This window comes from Pogona vitticeps, chromosome 4, assembly GCF_051106095.1.
Source record: "Pogona vitticeps strain Pit_001003342236 chromosome 4, PviZW2.1, whole genome shotgun sequence".
NCBI classification, from domain to species: Eukaryota; Metazoa; Chordata; class Lepidosauria; order Squamata; family Agamidae; genus Pogona; species Pogona vitticeps.
Window position 1 is genome coordinate 51,696,534 of NC_135786.1, and position 17,290 is coordinate 51,713,823.

At 44.3% G+C, this 17,290-nt stretch overlaps 1 protein-coding gene across 1 annotated transcript; it reads right to left on the reverse strand.

The window, feature by feature from the left end:
- Positions 1 to 1,746: 1,746 nt before the first annotated feature.
- BYSL (bystin like) lies at positions 1,747 to 17,259 on the reverse strand. The gene is made up of 7 exons (XM_020796744.3): positions 16,913 to 17,259; positions 12,851 to 13,013; positions 8,412 to 8,550; positions 7,858 to 7,991; positions 5,801 to 5,961; positions 3,822 to 3,924; positions 1,747 to 2,719 (listed from the first exon to the last, which is right to left on the reverse strand). The coding sequence occupies exons 1-7, from the start codon at positions 17,196 to 17,198 to the stop codon at positions 2,371 to 2,373; spliced, it is 1,335 nt and encodes a 444-aa protein (XP_020652403.2). The 5' UTR covers positions 17,199 to 17,259; the 3' UTR covers positions 1,747 to 2,370.
- Between the last annotated feature and the right edge of the window lie 31 nt (positions 17,260 to 17,290).

Genomic DNA, 17,290 nt, shown 5'->3' on the forward strand with positions numbered 1-17,290 from the left:
GAAAGTGGTACCACAAAAGGAACGTGACAGTAGGGTGCCAAGCTCTTACTGGGATGTGCAAGAAAGGTACAGTATTAAGGTGTTTTTGATCCCATTCACAAGTTACTCAACCACACATCTTTTTAACAGGATTATGAAGGAGGCAATACAGATGGAAGGCAGTGACTGCAAGAGGCACTGAGGCAGCTGGCCTACAACCCACCGTATTGTACAACCGTCTACCCAAAGCCATCCGACCAGCAGGGATATATGCTGGCCAGCTGGCCTACCCCTGGCTTGAGTTCATGGCTCTCCCCACTCTGAGCCCTGGTCTTCTTAGCAACATGCTATTAGGCATCAGCACGGAAGATCTCTGCCCACCTAAAGGCTGTAGGCTGCTTCAGCAGACTAATTGACCAGCCTGGTTTGGAATTAACAGCTTTTGCTCATAATCACCTCAGCTAAACGCTGCCAAGCAGAGAGATGGGCAACATACAAATTGCTCAGTAAACTGTGCTCTACCAAGTGGTTGTCCTGGGGGACCTCTCCCAGCACAAACAAACCTGCCACACTCAGAGGAGCCACTCAACCGCACCTCCCTTGGAGCTAAAACCTGTACAAGCCAATTACTGTTCCCTTTCCAGCTGCTGCAGGAACAGCACTGAGCTTGCCTGCAGCTCAGACGGAGAAGGGCGGGGTTCTGCGTGGTGCATGGGCAGAGACACTAGGGGACTGAAATACAAAACATATTAAAGCCGTCTGCCCTGCCACCAAAAAGCCCAGGAACTGCTGTTGTGCTAATTCCCTGCCAAGAGGCAAAAGGGGGCGCCTTGATAGCCTCACATCCTTGTTAATCAAGCTAACAAAAGCAGGCTAAAAGCTTTAAGAAAGAGCAACGTACAATGTGGGAAGAAGCAATTGCGAGAACCAGCATGTCAGCACACCACTTGTTGTCATCTGCAGCCATTTAAAGCAGTCAATGGAAAGCCTTGAATTCTGCAATACACAATGCTCAACATTCCTTTGGCTTGAACTGCAGCCTGTTTTACAAACCATTTGGGGGGAGAATAGCACAATTTGTAATTATTAGACATGCAACACTTAAGTGGATGGAGTAGAGGAACCACGAGATCTGAAGTTCTAGTACAGCGATGGCAAACCTATGCCACGCTTGGCACAGCTGGCCCACAGAACTCTTTCTGCAGGCACGCGAGACACAAGTCACTGGATCGCTACTCCCCCCCCCAGCCAAACCTCAGGAGGCGGCTACAGCCGCAGTGCTGTTGCTTCTACAGGCAGCGGGCCAGGATCCGGAGCAGCTGGCGCTGGTGGCGGATCCAGAGTGGGGTCTTGAGGCACCTCCGTGCCCGGGATTCCCCCTTCCACTGCCACTTCCAGTTCTGCCCCATTCCACCACCGCCTGCTGGGTTTGTTTTTCTTTCCCTCTTTCAGTTTGGGCACTCGGGCTCAAAAAGGTTCGCCACCACTGTTCTCGAACATGGGTTCCCAACCTGTGGGTTGTGACCACCAAGGGGATCATAAAGTGTTTTGGAGGGTATTGTCAGGCTTCAACCAACTTGGGATTTCTATCCACATGCTTATGATGAAGCTAACGGGTTTCTAGTTGTACTTCACTTTCTCAGCAAGGGTTAATGGCACTGAGTTGAGTTCTTAGAGAGGAAGGGAGGCAGGGGTGCAGGACAGGGTGTGCAGTCAAAAAGGTCCCTTCTTGTCTCTCTTTTTCTTCCTCTGTTATTTGTGACTAACAAAATTTCAGTGATTTTATTATTATTAAAATAACAGTGCTATGTCCTCATAATTTTGAAATGTACTGTGTCACATAACACAGATACAGATTTACACATACGTGTACTGTATTACTTCCAGGTTCAAACATGATTATGAAGAACCACTTTAGATTTCAGATCTACCAAAGAAATCTGCTGCAGATTTCCAGACTCCTCATATCTACCTGATGCATGCTTTACCTCCCACTAATCTGCTGCCCAACAAATTGATCTTGCCATTGTTTATTAACATCTTTTGTCCAGAACCTTCAAGAGGCAGAGAGATATTATAGTGCTTTCTGGCAGTAGCGATCTCGGTGAACATTACAATTCTACCATGAAAAGATTTAATCATCACAGGTTGGATACCAGCCTTTCAAATACATCTGAGTCGCAAAGAGTGCAGGTCTGTTTAAAGGAAACAATTATAAATACTTCCACCTGTGCACAAGGGCAACTTGCCAATCTCAAAATGGAGAGAAGCACAAGCCTCCATTCAATTTACACTGCGTTTTAGCCTCAAAAATAAAGTAGCTACTGCTTAACAGAGTTCCATTTTGAGCAGAACTGGATACGTCCAATATACGGCGTCCATCTCTTTCATTCAGTCCATGGCTACCGGCTGCATCCCCTCCACATCCCGACACTTGGAGTTCACTAGCTCCCTACGAATCTCTGGAGAGATCTGAGCATGGCTGTGACACTTGAGCAACTCCAACAGGGCCTCTTTCTGCTCAGAGGACAAATCCTCCTTGTAGCGCTGCACAAAGGTCAAGAAACACTGGTGCCAGAGGACAGGGAGGGTACGCTGGTCTGCCCGGAAGGATAAGAAGTGAAAGACCAAGGCATCCACAACACGGAAAGGCAAGGCATATTTCTTGTCAATGAGCAGACGGAGGAAGATGCTGTTGGCACCACTGTACTCCATCTCAGCAATCTTTAGCATCGCAGCCCTGTCAGTGTGAGAGGAAGAAGAGAAGTGAGGTTTTGAACATTGAACAATATACCAATGGCCAAAAGGAAGATACAAGGGGCCAAAAGTGTCCATTGGGGAAGTATGATGCAAATACTAGCTCAGAGAAATGAACACAGGATTCATGTTTGCTTTGAAAGATGGAGCTTGCCTTTGTAACAATGAGGAAGCAATGAGGAGAATGCAGCCAGGGAAATGGCTAGCCTAACAAGCACCAGAAATGGCAGTTCAGTCTTGTCACTGAATGTACAAATAGCCACAATGAGGCCTGCCAACTTCTTTGCTCACTGTACTCCCATGTCTTTGGCAGTAGCCTACTTTGCACAGGTCAAGCATCTGAAGCTTCTCCCATCACCTATTTCGAGCTGCTTTTCCTGTTATTGTTCCCCAATAAATATCATTATGAGAAAACATAGGTGGCCTAAACCCGAAGTATAACTTACGTAGCACTTCTGGGCACTGAGGAAGGATAGGAAAAGCAAGGGTAGGGAAACAGTTTGATAGAACAGACCAGATCCCCACCCCTATATATGGGCCGGATGATGTCAGAAAGCATCACTCTATCCCCTAATAACAGTGGTTCTTTGGTGATCTGTTCAAGGTAGTTCTGGCTTAATTGACCATTCATCTTCCTTATTTGGAGAGAAAGATGCAATCAGGTAGAGATGCCAGCAGAGTGCCAGCAGAAGGCGCTGTGCTCTCCACTCACCTTCCCAGCACAAGGAAGATAAGCTAATTCCAAGTCACAGAGGTCCTATCTAGACGTACTCTCTCTTCTGAGGGAACAGGACTTTAAGTAACCTCTGTGGACTGGATGAGGGACCCTGGCAAGCCAGAACAGGCTCACTATGCAGAGAGTTCCATTCCCCTGATGCAGACAAATAAGGCAAAGTTTCAGTCTAGCAGGTACTCCTGAGCTGGTTGTTTCTTTGTTGACACCAGAGACACGCTCCATCCAGCTAGACTTCGGAGAACATTCCATCAGGAACAAATACACATAAGCATAGGAGAAACTGCTATCTGCTCCCTCCCATTCTAATGCACTTGCCTTCCTACCCTCAGATTAGCCCAGCGCTCCTTACCCAGAATGAAGAACAGGGATAGAACACTTGGTGAGGATGCTGCCAATAATGATTGCTTCCCGAAGCGTGCATGTCCCTGACTCGCACAAGGGGAGGAGGATTCCTAGGGGGAAAGGAGGAAGGATTATAGAGCCATCCCTATCAAAGCACATAAAGGACAGCATCAACAGTTCAAACCATATTAAAAATAAATAAGTCCAGAGCAACAAGATCATTTAACTTTCAATGGGGAAAATCCTGCTGGCATAAATTTAGATTGGCAAATGGAAATGTTTAATTTAAACTAACGGAAAGCTTCCCATCCTGCCATTTCTGGCTCCAAGGGTCCTAAGCATCCCTTTTGCCCTGGGGAAGCTTTTGGGGGGTCTCAGGATGGGGATTGGAGGCTTTAATAGCAAAAAAGAAAAGAAAAAAAGAAAATCACTGCTGGATCACTGCTGGTGGGACCAGGACAACTGGCAGTGTCCTTTGACTATCCACAGGCAAAAGGGAACTCTAGGGAATCTCGGAACCTGGAGGGAGGCGAGATGTGAAACTTTACATTAGTTTAAGTTAAGTATTTCCAGTGCCTGATCTGAGCTACTCTGATATAAATTTTAAGATAAATTTTAGCTTTTGCTCACTATCTTAAAGGATGACCAACCAGAAATCACAGAGGTATGCAATGGATTCAGGTACACTGCTGGTGTGGCATACATACTCACACCAGCATGTTGTTCAACATTGCAATATAGCAAATTTAAGAATGTTATCATGAGACTCACCCAAACTCATTCAGGATGAAACTAGACACAACCACAGCAGACTCATCTCTTTAAGTATAAAGTTACCTCTTGGCAGGAATGGAACAGAACCAATGAGGCAACATGGGTAAGAGGTGCTGAATTCTTACTTTGCACCTGTCTCTTATCACCCCGCAGCACCTTTCCCTGATGTGTTGCTTCCAGATGGGTTCACTTTCACTACTGGAGTCAGAGAAAAGACTGCCATTGGATTACAGGCTGCATGAAGTAAGTGGCAGGGCAAGGGAGGTTTTCAGCGACAGTTGAATTTCTCCAGTTCTAATCCACATTCTTTTCTTTCTGCACATTTTTTACTATAATTTTGTTCCATATTCACTCTTCTCCTCTTATCTTCTCTCCTTCACCCTTTTGGTACTCAGTCCTGTACTCCAAACCCACCTTAGCCAGCTTATTGTTATGATCAGTCTGCCAGCATGTGCAGTGTTCTACTCCTACTCAAATACAGCGATCTGCAGTCCCCTCCATACATCAAGGCTCACTACTGCCACCTTACCTTGTAGCAAAGCATGTACCAGTCCTGACCTATCCCTAGTTTAATCTACTTAAAACTGTACATCAATGTTTCTGTCAATGTGCATCAGAAAGCATCTTCTTGTGGTTCCATCTCGACCTAATTAAGTCACTTAATTCACCCAAGTTCTCCTTCTGTCATCTTTAACCAGGCAGAAGCCATTCTGTTAAGCCACAGTAGAGGTGGAGATGGGAAACAAAGGCATTCCATCAGCTCTTTTGAGACCAGCTCCTTTAGCTTCCTCCAATCCTGTTTCTGTTCCAGCACATAAAGACTCAGTAACTTAAGAACTAACATCCGAGGTTGCTTCCAATTCCTTTTCCTTCCATCTACTGCCTTTTAAAGTGCATGGCAGAAAGTGGCTTTATTACTATACTTTGTGTAAAATGATTTGGGCATCCTTTTTATTTGAAGAGCAAAATGGAAATCCCCATTTTTTAAAAAAATGTGATTGGTCCTATTCCACCAGAGCTATCTTTCTTTAGCAGCAGAACATGGAAGCAGTCATACCGACAAAATATAACAAATCTAAACCAAACACTTGTACAAAAGAAAGCTCTTGAAATTGAAATGCTACTAACTACACAAATATAATGAAATAACAGAACCCAGAAATAATTCTACATACTAAGTTGCTATCATTTAAGTTTCAGCTTTCCTCTTACCTTTGAACCAAGCTCCAGGCTTGAACAAAGCCTTTTTTAATGCCATATAGAGATGGAAATTGAGACGTTTGTATTCTGCAATGTCATCTCTAATGCGTGGAAGAAGCACCAGATTGTAGAACCTCTGGGCCATCCTCTCTTTGAGATTTGATGAGAAAATTCTAGGATGAGAAGCAAAGATACCAGGTTGAGGAAGGAAACAACTTATTAGCCTAACTGAGGAGCAGAGTACTCCCTTGTACAGACACCATACATGACATGTAATCACTGCAGCATACAAATGGCATCTTCCAAATTTAGACACTGAAGTTCACCCGTGCGCACTATTTTACAGTGGTGCCTCGCATAGCGAGGTTAATCCGTTCCGGATTAACCTTCGCTATGTGAAAACTTCGTTAAACGGAAAGTAAAAAGCCATTAAACGATGTTTAATGCATTCCAAATCGGCTGAAAACTCACTGTTTAGCGAAGTCTTCCCATAGCTGGCAGCCATTTTCGCACCCTTGGTAAGCGAGGGAAGGGCGCGAAAATGCTGCGTGCGGCCATTTCGGCTGTTCCCACGGCCATTTTGGACCCGCCGAACAACTGATCCGCGGGTCGCAAAGCGAAGGTCGGTAAGCGAAACGCTTACCGAAATTCGCTATGCGAGTTTCGCCCATTGGGGCCATCAGTAAGCAATCGCATTAGTGATCACGGAAACCGCATCGCTATGCGATTTCGTCGTTATACGGTGCGCTCATTAAGCGAGGCACCACTGTATTTGCAAAATTTCTATACCATCCTTCAACAGGTAAAATGAGGAAATTTAATAATATCAAGCAAAATTAGAATCCCAAACAATTAGAATGTGGGTCCTGATGATGGCAATTTTAATTGTATTTTAATTGTATTTTAATCATTTTATTTTTATTGTATTGAATTTTAATTATTGTAAGCCGCCCAGAGACCTCTGGGTAGAGTGGGCGGCATATAAATTCAATAAATAAATAAATATGGTGGCGCTGTGGGCTAACCGCAGAAGCCTGTGCTGCAGGGTCAGAAGATCCGGCAGTCGTAAGATCGAATCCACGCAACGGAATGAGCACCCGTCGCTTGTCCCAGCTCCCGCCAACCTAGCGGTTCGAAAGCATGGGAAGGTAAACAGCGTTCCGTGTCTAAATCACACTGGCCACGTGACCACGGAAAGATTGTCTTCGGACAAAACGCTGGCTCTATGGCTTGAAGAGCGGGATGAGCGCCGCCCCCTAGAGTCGGACACGACTGGGCAAAAAATTGTCAAGGGGAACCTTTACTTTACTAAAATGTCGGACGCAGCAGAAAAGCCACATCCTAAGCATCTTTGGCGCTCATAACATTTTATATGAGATTCCAGGGAGAAAATCACACTTACCATCTATATAACAGAATACAGTGATGCCTCACTTAACAATTACCTCGTTAAATGACAAATCCGCTTGCCGATTAGGTTTTTGCGATCGCAAAATGATGTTCTAATGGGAAAAAACCGCTTTATGATGATCGGTTCCCTGCTTAGGGAACCGATTTTTCGCTTTACTACGATCAAAACAGCTGATTGTCGGGTTTCCAAAATGGCTGCCTGCTGTGCAAAATGGCTCCCAGCTGTTTTTAGGATGGATTTTTCGCTATACAGGGAGCAGAAAATGTCCGCCCTTTGGAGGATCTTCGCTGGACGAGCAGGTATTTCGCCCATTGGAACGCACTGAATGGTTTTCAATGCATTTCAATGGGCTTTTTTATTTCGCTTTAGAAAGATTTCGTTCTACAGCAATTTCGCTGGAACAGATTAACGTCGTCAAGCGAGGCACCACTGTATTAATCTTTGCAATGGCAATGGCAGTGATTTTCAGCAAATTACATGTGCACTGTGTCTGCAGTGAAAAGGAAGAGGAACCAAAGCACCATGTGGGAGAACAAGGAATGTACATCAGATGTTGCAAGAAAGGTGAGACTCAAACGAATAGTGACAGTCTGTGGGATGAGAAGCGGGAAGAGCAATGGCACTGTCGTAAATAACAGAGTCACACAGAGCATCCCACCTTGTTGCCTGGTACATGGCAGCTGCTGTCCACGTTTCTGGCTCTGTGATATAAAGGATCTGCTCCCAGTTGGACAACGCTGGGATAATCTTGAATGCTTTGGGTAATTTTCCACTCCTGTATTTTGACAGCACCTTCAAAAAGATTCAGATATAGTTGAAAACCAGAGACAGATCAGCAAAATTGCTTTAGACTTCTATTAACTGTTCACAAGGGCTTTTATGAAAATACTTTCAGCACCATTCAGAGATTTCCTCAAGCATTAGTACAAACCCATTAACATTCAGATCTAACACGTTTTCTTAAAATGCAACGTCAGGGCAGCACAGAGTAAGAACTATTTTCCCCAAGCCCGCTGCAGCAGTACATCAGCAAAAGGCAATAGTAGTACAAGAATTATGATTTCTAGGGTTTACGGCTCTTGGCTTTAGGATCACAGGCACACGCGTGCATACGCGCGCGCACAGAGAGAGAGAGAGAGAGAGAGAGGAGAGACATGTGAGCATAATAAAGAGAGAGAAAATACATACATTTTGCACAAAAACTAGTTTTACCTCTCTGACACCCTTGTAGACTTCTAGGACACGAGGGTTGAGCTGTGGCATGAGGCAACCAGATATTTCAGACATTACAGTCTCCACCTCTGTCTGCTTCTCTGTTATCTTCTCCATGATAATGTCTGCCAAGGTGCGTCTAATGGAAACAAAATAAGAAAAAGAAAACAAAATAAAGTGAAGAATTTCAAAACTCTCTCCTCAGCAAAACAAGAAGTAAAGGTAGCAATTGGATAGATTGCTTCTCTGCTGTCGAACTAGATAGGATAAATGCTCAGTTAGTCTTCTTCTCTAAACAGGGATAATCATATGGGGGAAAGCAATTCAAAAGACTACAGTGGACACAAAATGACAACGTCCTTAATACCACCATCAAACATGTTTGCTCGAGGAAACTGGTCAGCAAACCTACAGACAGAGGAACTGCTGCATTTTTTGGTATGCCATTTGCATTATTTCCGATACATAAGCCAGAGCAGGCAGCTCTTGGAAAGTTGTAAAAATGAGCATTCTAATACATTATTTTTTTAATGTTTATTTACAAATACATGATGCCAAAGACAGAGGCTAGCCTCACTCTATACCGTGCAAAGACGTGTTTTTGCATACGAGGAACAAAAATGAGTTAGTTAGAAATAAATTAATAAAAGGAATAGAAGCAATCTGCAGTCCCTAAGTTTCTGTCCTCTGCTGCAGTTTGCAGAGACAGAATACTGTATTATCATTTTGAGGTGTCTGCATAATGCTGAAAAAAACAGGTTGAGACTGGGACCTCTAGTGACCCATATCAACAGCAATATGGCTTGTTAGGTACTGAAATCACTGTCTAATGGCTGAGAAAACATGAATGAAAACCAAAACATATCCTGCAGCTGGATGCAGCATGGCTTTCTTTGTTTCATTCTTGAGGATCTGAGGAATTCATGACAATGCTCTGCATTACCTTCCTTAAGCCCAGTCGTCATGTCATGCTTGAATTAAATATCCTTGAAGGGCCTGCTGATGGATATAATCCCCTTCATGGATTGCTGCCTAGTCGTGGCGAAGGGGCTTGAGTAACTCAGAGAAGCTATGGGCTATGCCGTGCAGGGACACCCAAGACGGACAGGACATAGTGGAGAGTTCCGACTAAACGCAATCCACCTGGAGTAGGAAATGGCAATGCCACTCCAGTATCTTTGCCAAGAACGCCCCATGATCAGAAACAAAAGGCTAAAAGACATGACGCTGGAAGATGGGCCCCTCAGGTCGGAAGGCGTCCAACATGCTACTGAGGAAGAGTGGAGGACAAGTACAAGTAGCTCCAGAGCTAATGAAGTGGTTGTGCCAAAGCCGAAAGGACGCTCAGCTGTGGACGTGCCTGGAAGTGAAAGGAAAGTCCAATGCTGCAAAGAAAAATACTGCATAGGAACCTGGAATGTAAGATCTAGGAATGTTGGGAAGCTGGAAGTGGTCAAACAGGAGATAGCAAGAATAAACATCGACATCCTGGGCATCAGCGAACTAAAATGGACAGGAATGGGGGAATTCAATTCAGATGATTATCATATCTACTATTGTGGGCAAGAATGCCGTAGAAGGAATGGAACCATCCCAAAGAAAAGGAAATGCAAGAAAGCAAAGTGTGTCTCCAACTAGGTCTTACAAATAGCAGAGAGGAGAAGGGAAACAAAATGCAAGGGAGATAGGGAAAGCTACAGAAAATTGAAGGCAGACTTCCAAAGAATAGCAAGGAGAGGCAAGAGGGCCTTCTTAAATGAACAATGCAAAGAAATAGAGGAAAATAACAGAAAAGGAAAAACCAGAAATCTGTTCAGGAAAATTGGAGATATTCGAGAAACATATCATGCAAAGATGAACATGATAAAGGACAAAAATGGGAGGGACCTAAGAGAAGCAGAAGACATCAAGAAGAGGTAGCAAGAATACACAGAGGAATTATATCAGAAAGAGTTGGATATACCGGACAACCCAGACAATGTAGTTGCTGACCTTGAGCCAGACATCCTGGAGAGTGAAGTCAAGTGGGACTTAGAAAGCCTGGCTAACAATAAGGCCAGTGGAGGTGATGACATTCCAGTGGAACTATTTAAAATCTTAAAAGATGACGCTGTTAAGGTGCTACATTCAATATGCCAGCAAGTTTGGAAAACTCAACAGTGGCCAGAGGACTGGAAAAGATCAGTCTACATCCAATCCCAAAGAAAGGCAGTGCCAAAGAATGCTCCAACTACCGCACAATTGCACTCATTTCCCACGCTAGCAAGGTTATGCTCAAAATCCTACAAGGTAGGCTTCAGCAGTATGTGGACCGAGAACTCCCAAAAGTACAAGCTGGATTCCGAAGGGGCAGAGGAACTTGAGACCAAATTGCTAACATGCGCTGGATTATGGAGAAAGCCAGAGAGTTCCAGAAAAATATCTACTTCTGCTTCATTGACTATGCAAAAGCCTTTGACTGTGTGAACCACAACAAACTATGGCAAGTCCTTAAAGAAATGGGAGTGCCTGACCACCTTGTCTATCTCCTGAGAAACCTATATGTGGGACAGGAAGCAACAGTTAGAACTGGATATGGAACAACTGATTGGTTCAAAATTGGGAAAGGAGGACGACAAGGCTGTATATTGTCTCCCTGCTTATTTAACTTATATGCAGAATACATCATGCGGAAGGCTGGACTGGAGGAATCCCAAGCCGGAATTAAGATTGCCGGAAGAAATATCAACAACCTCAGATATGCAGATGATACCACTCTGATGGCAGAAAGTGAGGAGGAATTAAAGAACCTTGTAATGAGGGTGAAAGAGGAGAGTGCAAAAACAACCTGAAACTCAACATAAAAAAAACTAAGATCATGGCCACTTGTCCCATCACCTCCTGGCAAATAGAAGGAGAAGATATGGAGGCAGTGACAGATTTTACTTTCTTGGGCTCCATGATCACTGCAGATGGAGACAGCAGCCACGAAATTAAAAGACGCCTGCTTCTGGGGAGGAAAGCGATGACAAACCTTGACAGCATCTTAAAAAGCAGAGACATCAGCTTGCCAACAAAAGTCCGAATAGTCAAAGCTATGGTTTTTCCAGTAGTGATGTATGGAAGTGAGAGCTGGACCATAAAGAAAGCAGACCGCCGAAGAATTGATGCCTTTGAACTGTGGTGCTGGAGGAGGCTCTAGAGAGTCCCATGGACTGCAAGGAGAACAAACCTATCATTTCTAAAGGAAATCAACCCTGAGTGCTCACTGGAAGGACAGATCCTGAAGCTGAGGCTCCAGTACTTTGGCCTGATGAGAAGAGAAGACTCCTTGGAAAAGACCTTGATGTTAGGAAAGTGTGATGGCAAGAGGAGAAGGGGACGACAGAGTATGAGATGGCTGGACAGTGTCTGTGAAGCAACCAACATGAAATTGACAGAACTCCGGGAGGCAGTGGAAGATAGGAGAGCCTGGCGTGCTCTGGTCCATGGGGTCACGAAGAGTCGGACACGACTAAACGATGACGATGGATATAATATGCATGCAAGATTGCTTCTTTGTGTTCTTTCTCTGCCTACTAAGCACTTGGAAAAATGGACAGCTATTCTTAGACAGAAATATGGCAATGTGAAGTCAAAACCATTTATGTGACACCAGTATCTCCAGAAAACGGCACCAAGAAATTGCTGATAATCTTGCATCACATGTAAGACCACTACCACCTTACATAGGACCCTCTTCATGTACCATAAGTGCACAACTGTTAAGAATGATCAAAAAGAAGGTATTCAGTGACTGACAAGGATGAAATGGGCTTTGAATCCAAAAAGCAACTATGTGACTTCTTTCAGCTAACTGATAGAAGACAAGTAGTTCACTTAAGAGAGCTGACTTTTCACTGGGATTGGGCGGAGGGAAATAGGCAGGGTGAGGAGCACATGATAAAGCCCAGAAAAATATGAGGCTTCTAGGAGTCTAAAAATTGACAGACCTAGGAGCCCTACAATAACATGACAAGTTTTAACTCCTCAGTGAAGGAAACAATTCTTTTAATAAACATATTTAATAATAAATAACTCCTTTCTTCAAAATATATGCAACTATTTTATTTTGATTTGCTATTCATTTTCATTACATGCACTTTGCTATTTTATTTATATTTTGTTATTTTACAGCTATATTTTTTTAGTTGGGGCTCTTGTGGTGAAGGGTAAAATAAAAATCAAGCAAAAAATTTAAACTGGAGAACTGTCCTATATAGGATGTTAACTGTCCTAAATGGGGCGTTACACATTCATATAAAGGAAAAGACACACTGGAGACCACCTTCCACACAAGAGTGTGTGTCTTTCATTTTTGGTCTAATTGAAGTAACAAAACAAGACTCATTCAGACAGGCACTTTTTCTGCAGATGGTGACATTTTAAGAAAAAGCCAGGATCTGTCTTCTGAGATTTACCTCACTGGTGGATTTTTGTTCATGAACATCTCAATGGCCTTTTCATCTTCTGGATTCACAGTAACTTCCTCACAGCATTCTCCCTTTTCCAGGGCTGCAGCTCTCTCCAGTGATGGCCACTCATCATCATCATCATCTGAATCTCCATCTTTTGAGACAGGCCCTGGAGAAAGTAAGGACAACATTTAGACCTTCATATTGAAGCACAGCAAGCAATTTCCTTGAGGAAACACTGTCTTTCTTGATATCAAATGGCAGCAAGCTGGGAAGAGGCCAGAAGAGAGGCTTCTTCAAATCCCCTTCCTCATTCTCTGATTCAGTGGGGCAATACTTCACACGTGATTTTTAGTCCAATAGGCTTGCCAGTCCCAACGGTTGGATGCCCCTGGTTAGGCAAAAGCAACTGTCTTTTCTTTCCACTCAAAATGGGACCTGGCCAAGCGTAAATATCAGCTTCTGACCGCCTGCTCTAAATTCCACTGCCCATTTTGAAGTGAGATAGCAATGAGAATCACTGGCATCTTCTTCACAAGGGCCAGCTAGTGCAGTGAAGTTAGTGTGTATCAGAGAACCTCCTTCCCTTCCCCTTTGCAGCTCTAGGAACCACATAAAATCAGCTCCAGAAGGTTTCTCAGGTTTCAAGTACAGGGAGTGCTCTAGAGCACTGGTTTTTAACCTTAGCTTACTCAGGAGTTTTGGACTGCAACTCCCAGAAGCCTTCACCACCAACTGCGCTGGCTGAGGTTTCTGGGAGTTGCAGTTCAAAAACATCCGAGTAACAAAGGTTAAGAACCACTGCTCTAGAGGCTGCAGAGGGAAAGAAAGATCCCTTTCCCAGCCATACTGTACACCTACAGTTGTGTTCAAAATTATTCAACCCCCAATGCTGTAAAGGGGTTTAGGGACTATAGTGTACATTTGGAATTGTATTCAGAATGAAATCCTACAAGGACGTTTTAAAGAACCAAATGCAACTAAAATAACATCAATTGTTTCTGTAATACAGTAGTAAATGTTTCTTTTGTGGTTTCTTCATTGCCACAATTATTCAACCCCTTAAAGACTACCACTCTGAAGAAGAGAGGTTCATTCAGGTGTTTTCGATCAGGTATTGAAAACACCTGTGGATGTCACCGAGCACCAATCAAGCATAATAAGCACCAATTAGGCAGCTTTAAAATGACTGTGATACTCAGCTCCTTCTAGACATTTACTGGTGTGGTTACAAACATGGTGAAGTCAAGAGAATGGTCCAGGAAGACAAGAGAAGAGGTGATTTGTCTTCACAGGAAGGGCAGTGGCTATAAGAAGATTGCAAAGAAGTTAAACATACCAAGAGACACCATAGGAAGCATCATTCACAAATTCAAGGCAAAGGGCACTGTTGAAATGCTACCTGGTCGTGGAAGAAAGAAGATGCCCGACTTCGACTGCTGTGCGCTACCTAAAGCGTAGAGTGGTGAAAAGTCCCCGTGTGACTGCTGAGGAACTGAAAAAAGATTTGTCAGATGTGGGTATAGAAGTTTCAGCTCAGACAATAAGGCGCACACTGCGTAATGAAGGTCTCCATGCCAGAACCCCCAGGCGCACCCCTTTGCTGTCTCCCAAGAATAAGAAGAGTCGACTGCAGTATGCCAAAAGTCATGTGGGCAAACCACAAAAGTTGTGGGATAGTGTTCTGTGGACTGATGAAACAAAATTAGAACTGTTTGGGCCCATGGATCAACGCTATGTTTGGAGGAGGAAGAACAAGGCATATGACGAAAAGAACACCTTGCCTACTGTGAAGCATGGCGGAGGGTCAATAATGCTTTGGGGCTGTTTTGCTTCTGCAGGTACAGGGAAGCTTCAGCGTGTACAAGGTACCATGAATTCTCTTCAGTACCAGGAGATATTGGATGAAAATGTGATGCAGTCCATCACACACCTGACGCTTGGGAGACGTTGGACCTTTCAACAGGACAATGATCCCAAGCATACCTCCAAGTCCACTAGAGCATGGTTGCAGAGGAAAGGCTGGAACATTTTGGAGTGGCCATAGCAGTCACCAGACTTAAATCCGATTGAGAACCTCTGGTGGGACTTAAAGAAAGCAGTTGCAGTGCGTAAGCCTAAGAATTTGACTGAACTGGAGGCTTTTGCCCATGAAGAATGGGCGAAGATACCCGTAGATCGCTGCAAGACACTTGTGTCAAGCGATGCTTCACGTTTAAAAGCTGTTATAACTGTAAAAGGATGTTGTACTAAGTACTAAGATTGAATGTCACTTGGGGGTTGAATAAAAACTAATAATGATGTGAGCACAGAAAAGACATTTGTGGTTATTTCATTATAAACTTAAGGTTATATTTCTCTGACCTACAAGTGCCTCTTTCATGTAAATGTAAGCAAGATGACTGAATGATCAAAATCAATGTCAAAATGGCCAAAACATTCAATTTCAGTGGGGGTTGAATAATTCTGAACACAACTGTACGTTCTCATGTAAACAGTGTCTTTATCCATTATAGCACAGCCTTTGAGTTTGTCCATTTTTTAAAAAAAATTTAATGTAGCACTGATACATTTTATTTCAAGGCTTTCCCGTGTTATGTTACAATTCTATTTTATTGTTTATATTATTACTTAGTTGTAAGCACCTCCAAAAAAAATCATCAGAAATTCCCCACACAAACAAAACATTAAGCACCTCTGAATATCAGAGCAATTATGAAGGTGCTGGAGAAAGGCCCATTCCCCCATTCACTAGGACAGTGGTTCCCAACCTATTATTGGACTGCAACTCTCAGAAGCCTTCATTTGCGCTGGCCAGGGATTCTGGGAGTTGCAATTCAGTTCTAGGTTACCCAAGGTTGGGAACCAATGCACTTGGGCAAGGCTGGTCCAACGGTCTAACATGACCAACTGAAGCAGCTGATCTGGGGTGCTACTAAATGGCAGCAAATGGTTAGTTATTAAATGTATTACTATCAGGAGGGAAATAAGTACATGCATGATCTTCTCCCCCAGGAGCTAAAATAACTTAACCAGTGGAAACACTGTGACCATGGGAAGGTCAATCACAACTAGGCCTTGGACAATGGGCATGTTTATCAACATTTCTTGATGAAGGCTCGGACCTGAAAGGAGGTCCTGGCAGGATCCTGGGAAGCACCTTGCAGCAAACCAAAACATGGAAGTTTCTATCTTAGTATTCTCTGCTGACTGAAGTTCCTCTCCAGGACTTGTACTAAGACCTATTCCAGACTTTCCTGAAGATGTTCCGCTAAAATATATAGAGCTACAACTATATACAGTTCCCAGTGTGATTTAGTGGATAGGGTAATGGAGACCTCGGTCTGATTCCCTAGCTCTGCCATGGAAACCCAGTGGGGAGTGAAACTGGTAAAACCTCTCCTCCAATACCACACTTACCTTGAAACCCTATTATGGTAATCATAAGTCAGGTTCTGACTTGACAATAATTATATATACACATGTTGTTTTTGTTGTTTTGTCGTCAAGTTGTGTCTGACTCTTTGTGACCCCATGGACCAGAGCACATCAGGCCCTCCTATCTTCCACTGCCTCCCAGAGTTCTGTCAAATTCATGTTGGTAGCTTCGGTGACACTGTCCAACCATCTTGTCCTCTGTCGTCCCCTCCTCCTCTTGCCCAACATCAGGGTCATATATACAACATATATACACATACAAACATATTTATATACTACTGACTTTTACATTGTTTCATATACTATGTAGTGTGTATCTCTATACTATTGTATGTAGTGTGTACCCAGTACGGTGTAATAGATGGAGTGGTGAGTAGGACTCCGGAGACACCCTCACTGGTAAAACGACCTACCCTGAAAACCCTGTACTGTAAGGGTCCTTAGGGATCGGTTCAGACTTGATAGCGCGTAATACTGTAGTTGGCCCGTTGGTCATGTTTGTGCTGGCTTTGTGAGGGTGTGAGTACAGTATGGTGATAGCTGTATGTAACCCAGCCCATCTGAAGCGCATGGACTTGGGCGGGGGCTGCCGGAAGGTGACGGCTCTGCTCCAGCCGCCCTCACACTCACCCAGGACAGTCGTCCTCTTCTTGGGCTCGTCACCTCCGGCAGGGCCGTGCTCGGCCTCCAGCTCCTCTTGCTGGATCCGCGCCTGCTCCAGGATCCTTCGCGAGAGCTTCTCATCCACGTAGTCGTCCGTGTCTCCATCGCCGCCGCCCTGCTTGCCGGCCTTTCCACGTCGTTTGACCCGCGTGATGGGCTTTACCGAATCGCTCTGGATGATCTGCTCAGCCAGCGACACGTTCCCCGTCGCTCCCGCTCCGCCGGAGCCTCTCGCCCGCTTCACTTTCGGCATGATCGCCGACCGCGAACGACTGGCACCCACGTGGGAAAGTGCCGCTCAAAGGCGCATGCGTCGAACGACCCGTGAGACGGCAGAGTTTACAA

Excerpts from the sequence above, each read along its gene's own strand:
- BYSL (XM_020796744.3), bottom strand. The coding sequence starts at position 17,198 with ATGCCGAAAGTGAAGCGGGCGAGAGGCTCCGGCGGAGCGGGAGCGACG. Across the intron at positions 8,551-12,850 it reads AACAAAAATCCACCAGTGAG|ACGCACCTTGGCAGACATTA; the intron begins GTAAATCTCAGA and ends TGTTTCCATTAG. Across the intron at positions 7,992-8,411 it reads TCTACAAGGGTGTCAGAGAG|GTGCTGTCAAAATACAGGAG; the intron begins GTAAAACTAGTT and ends ATCTTTTTGAAG.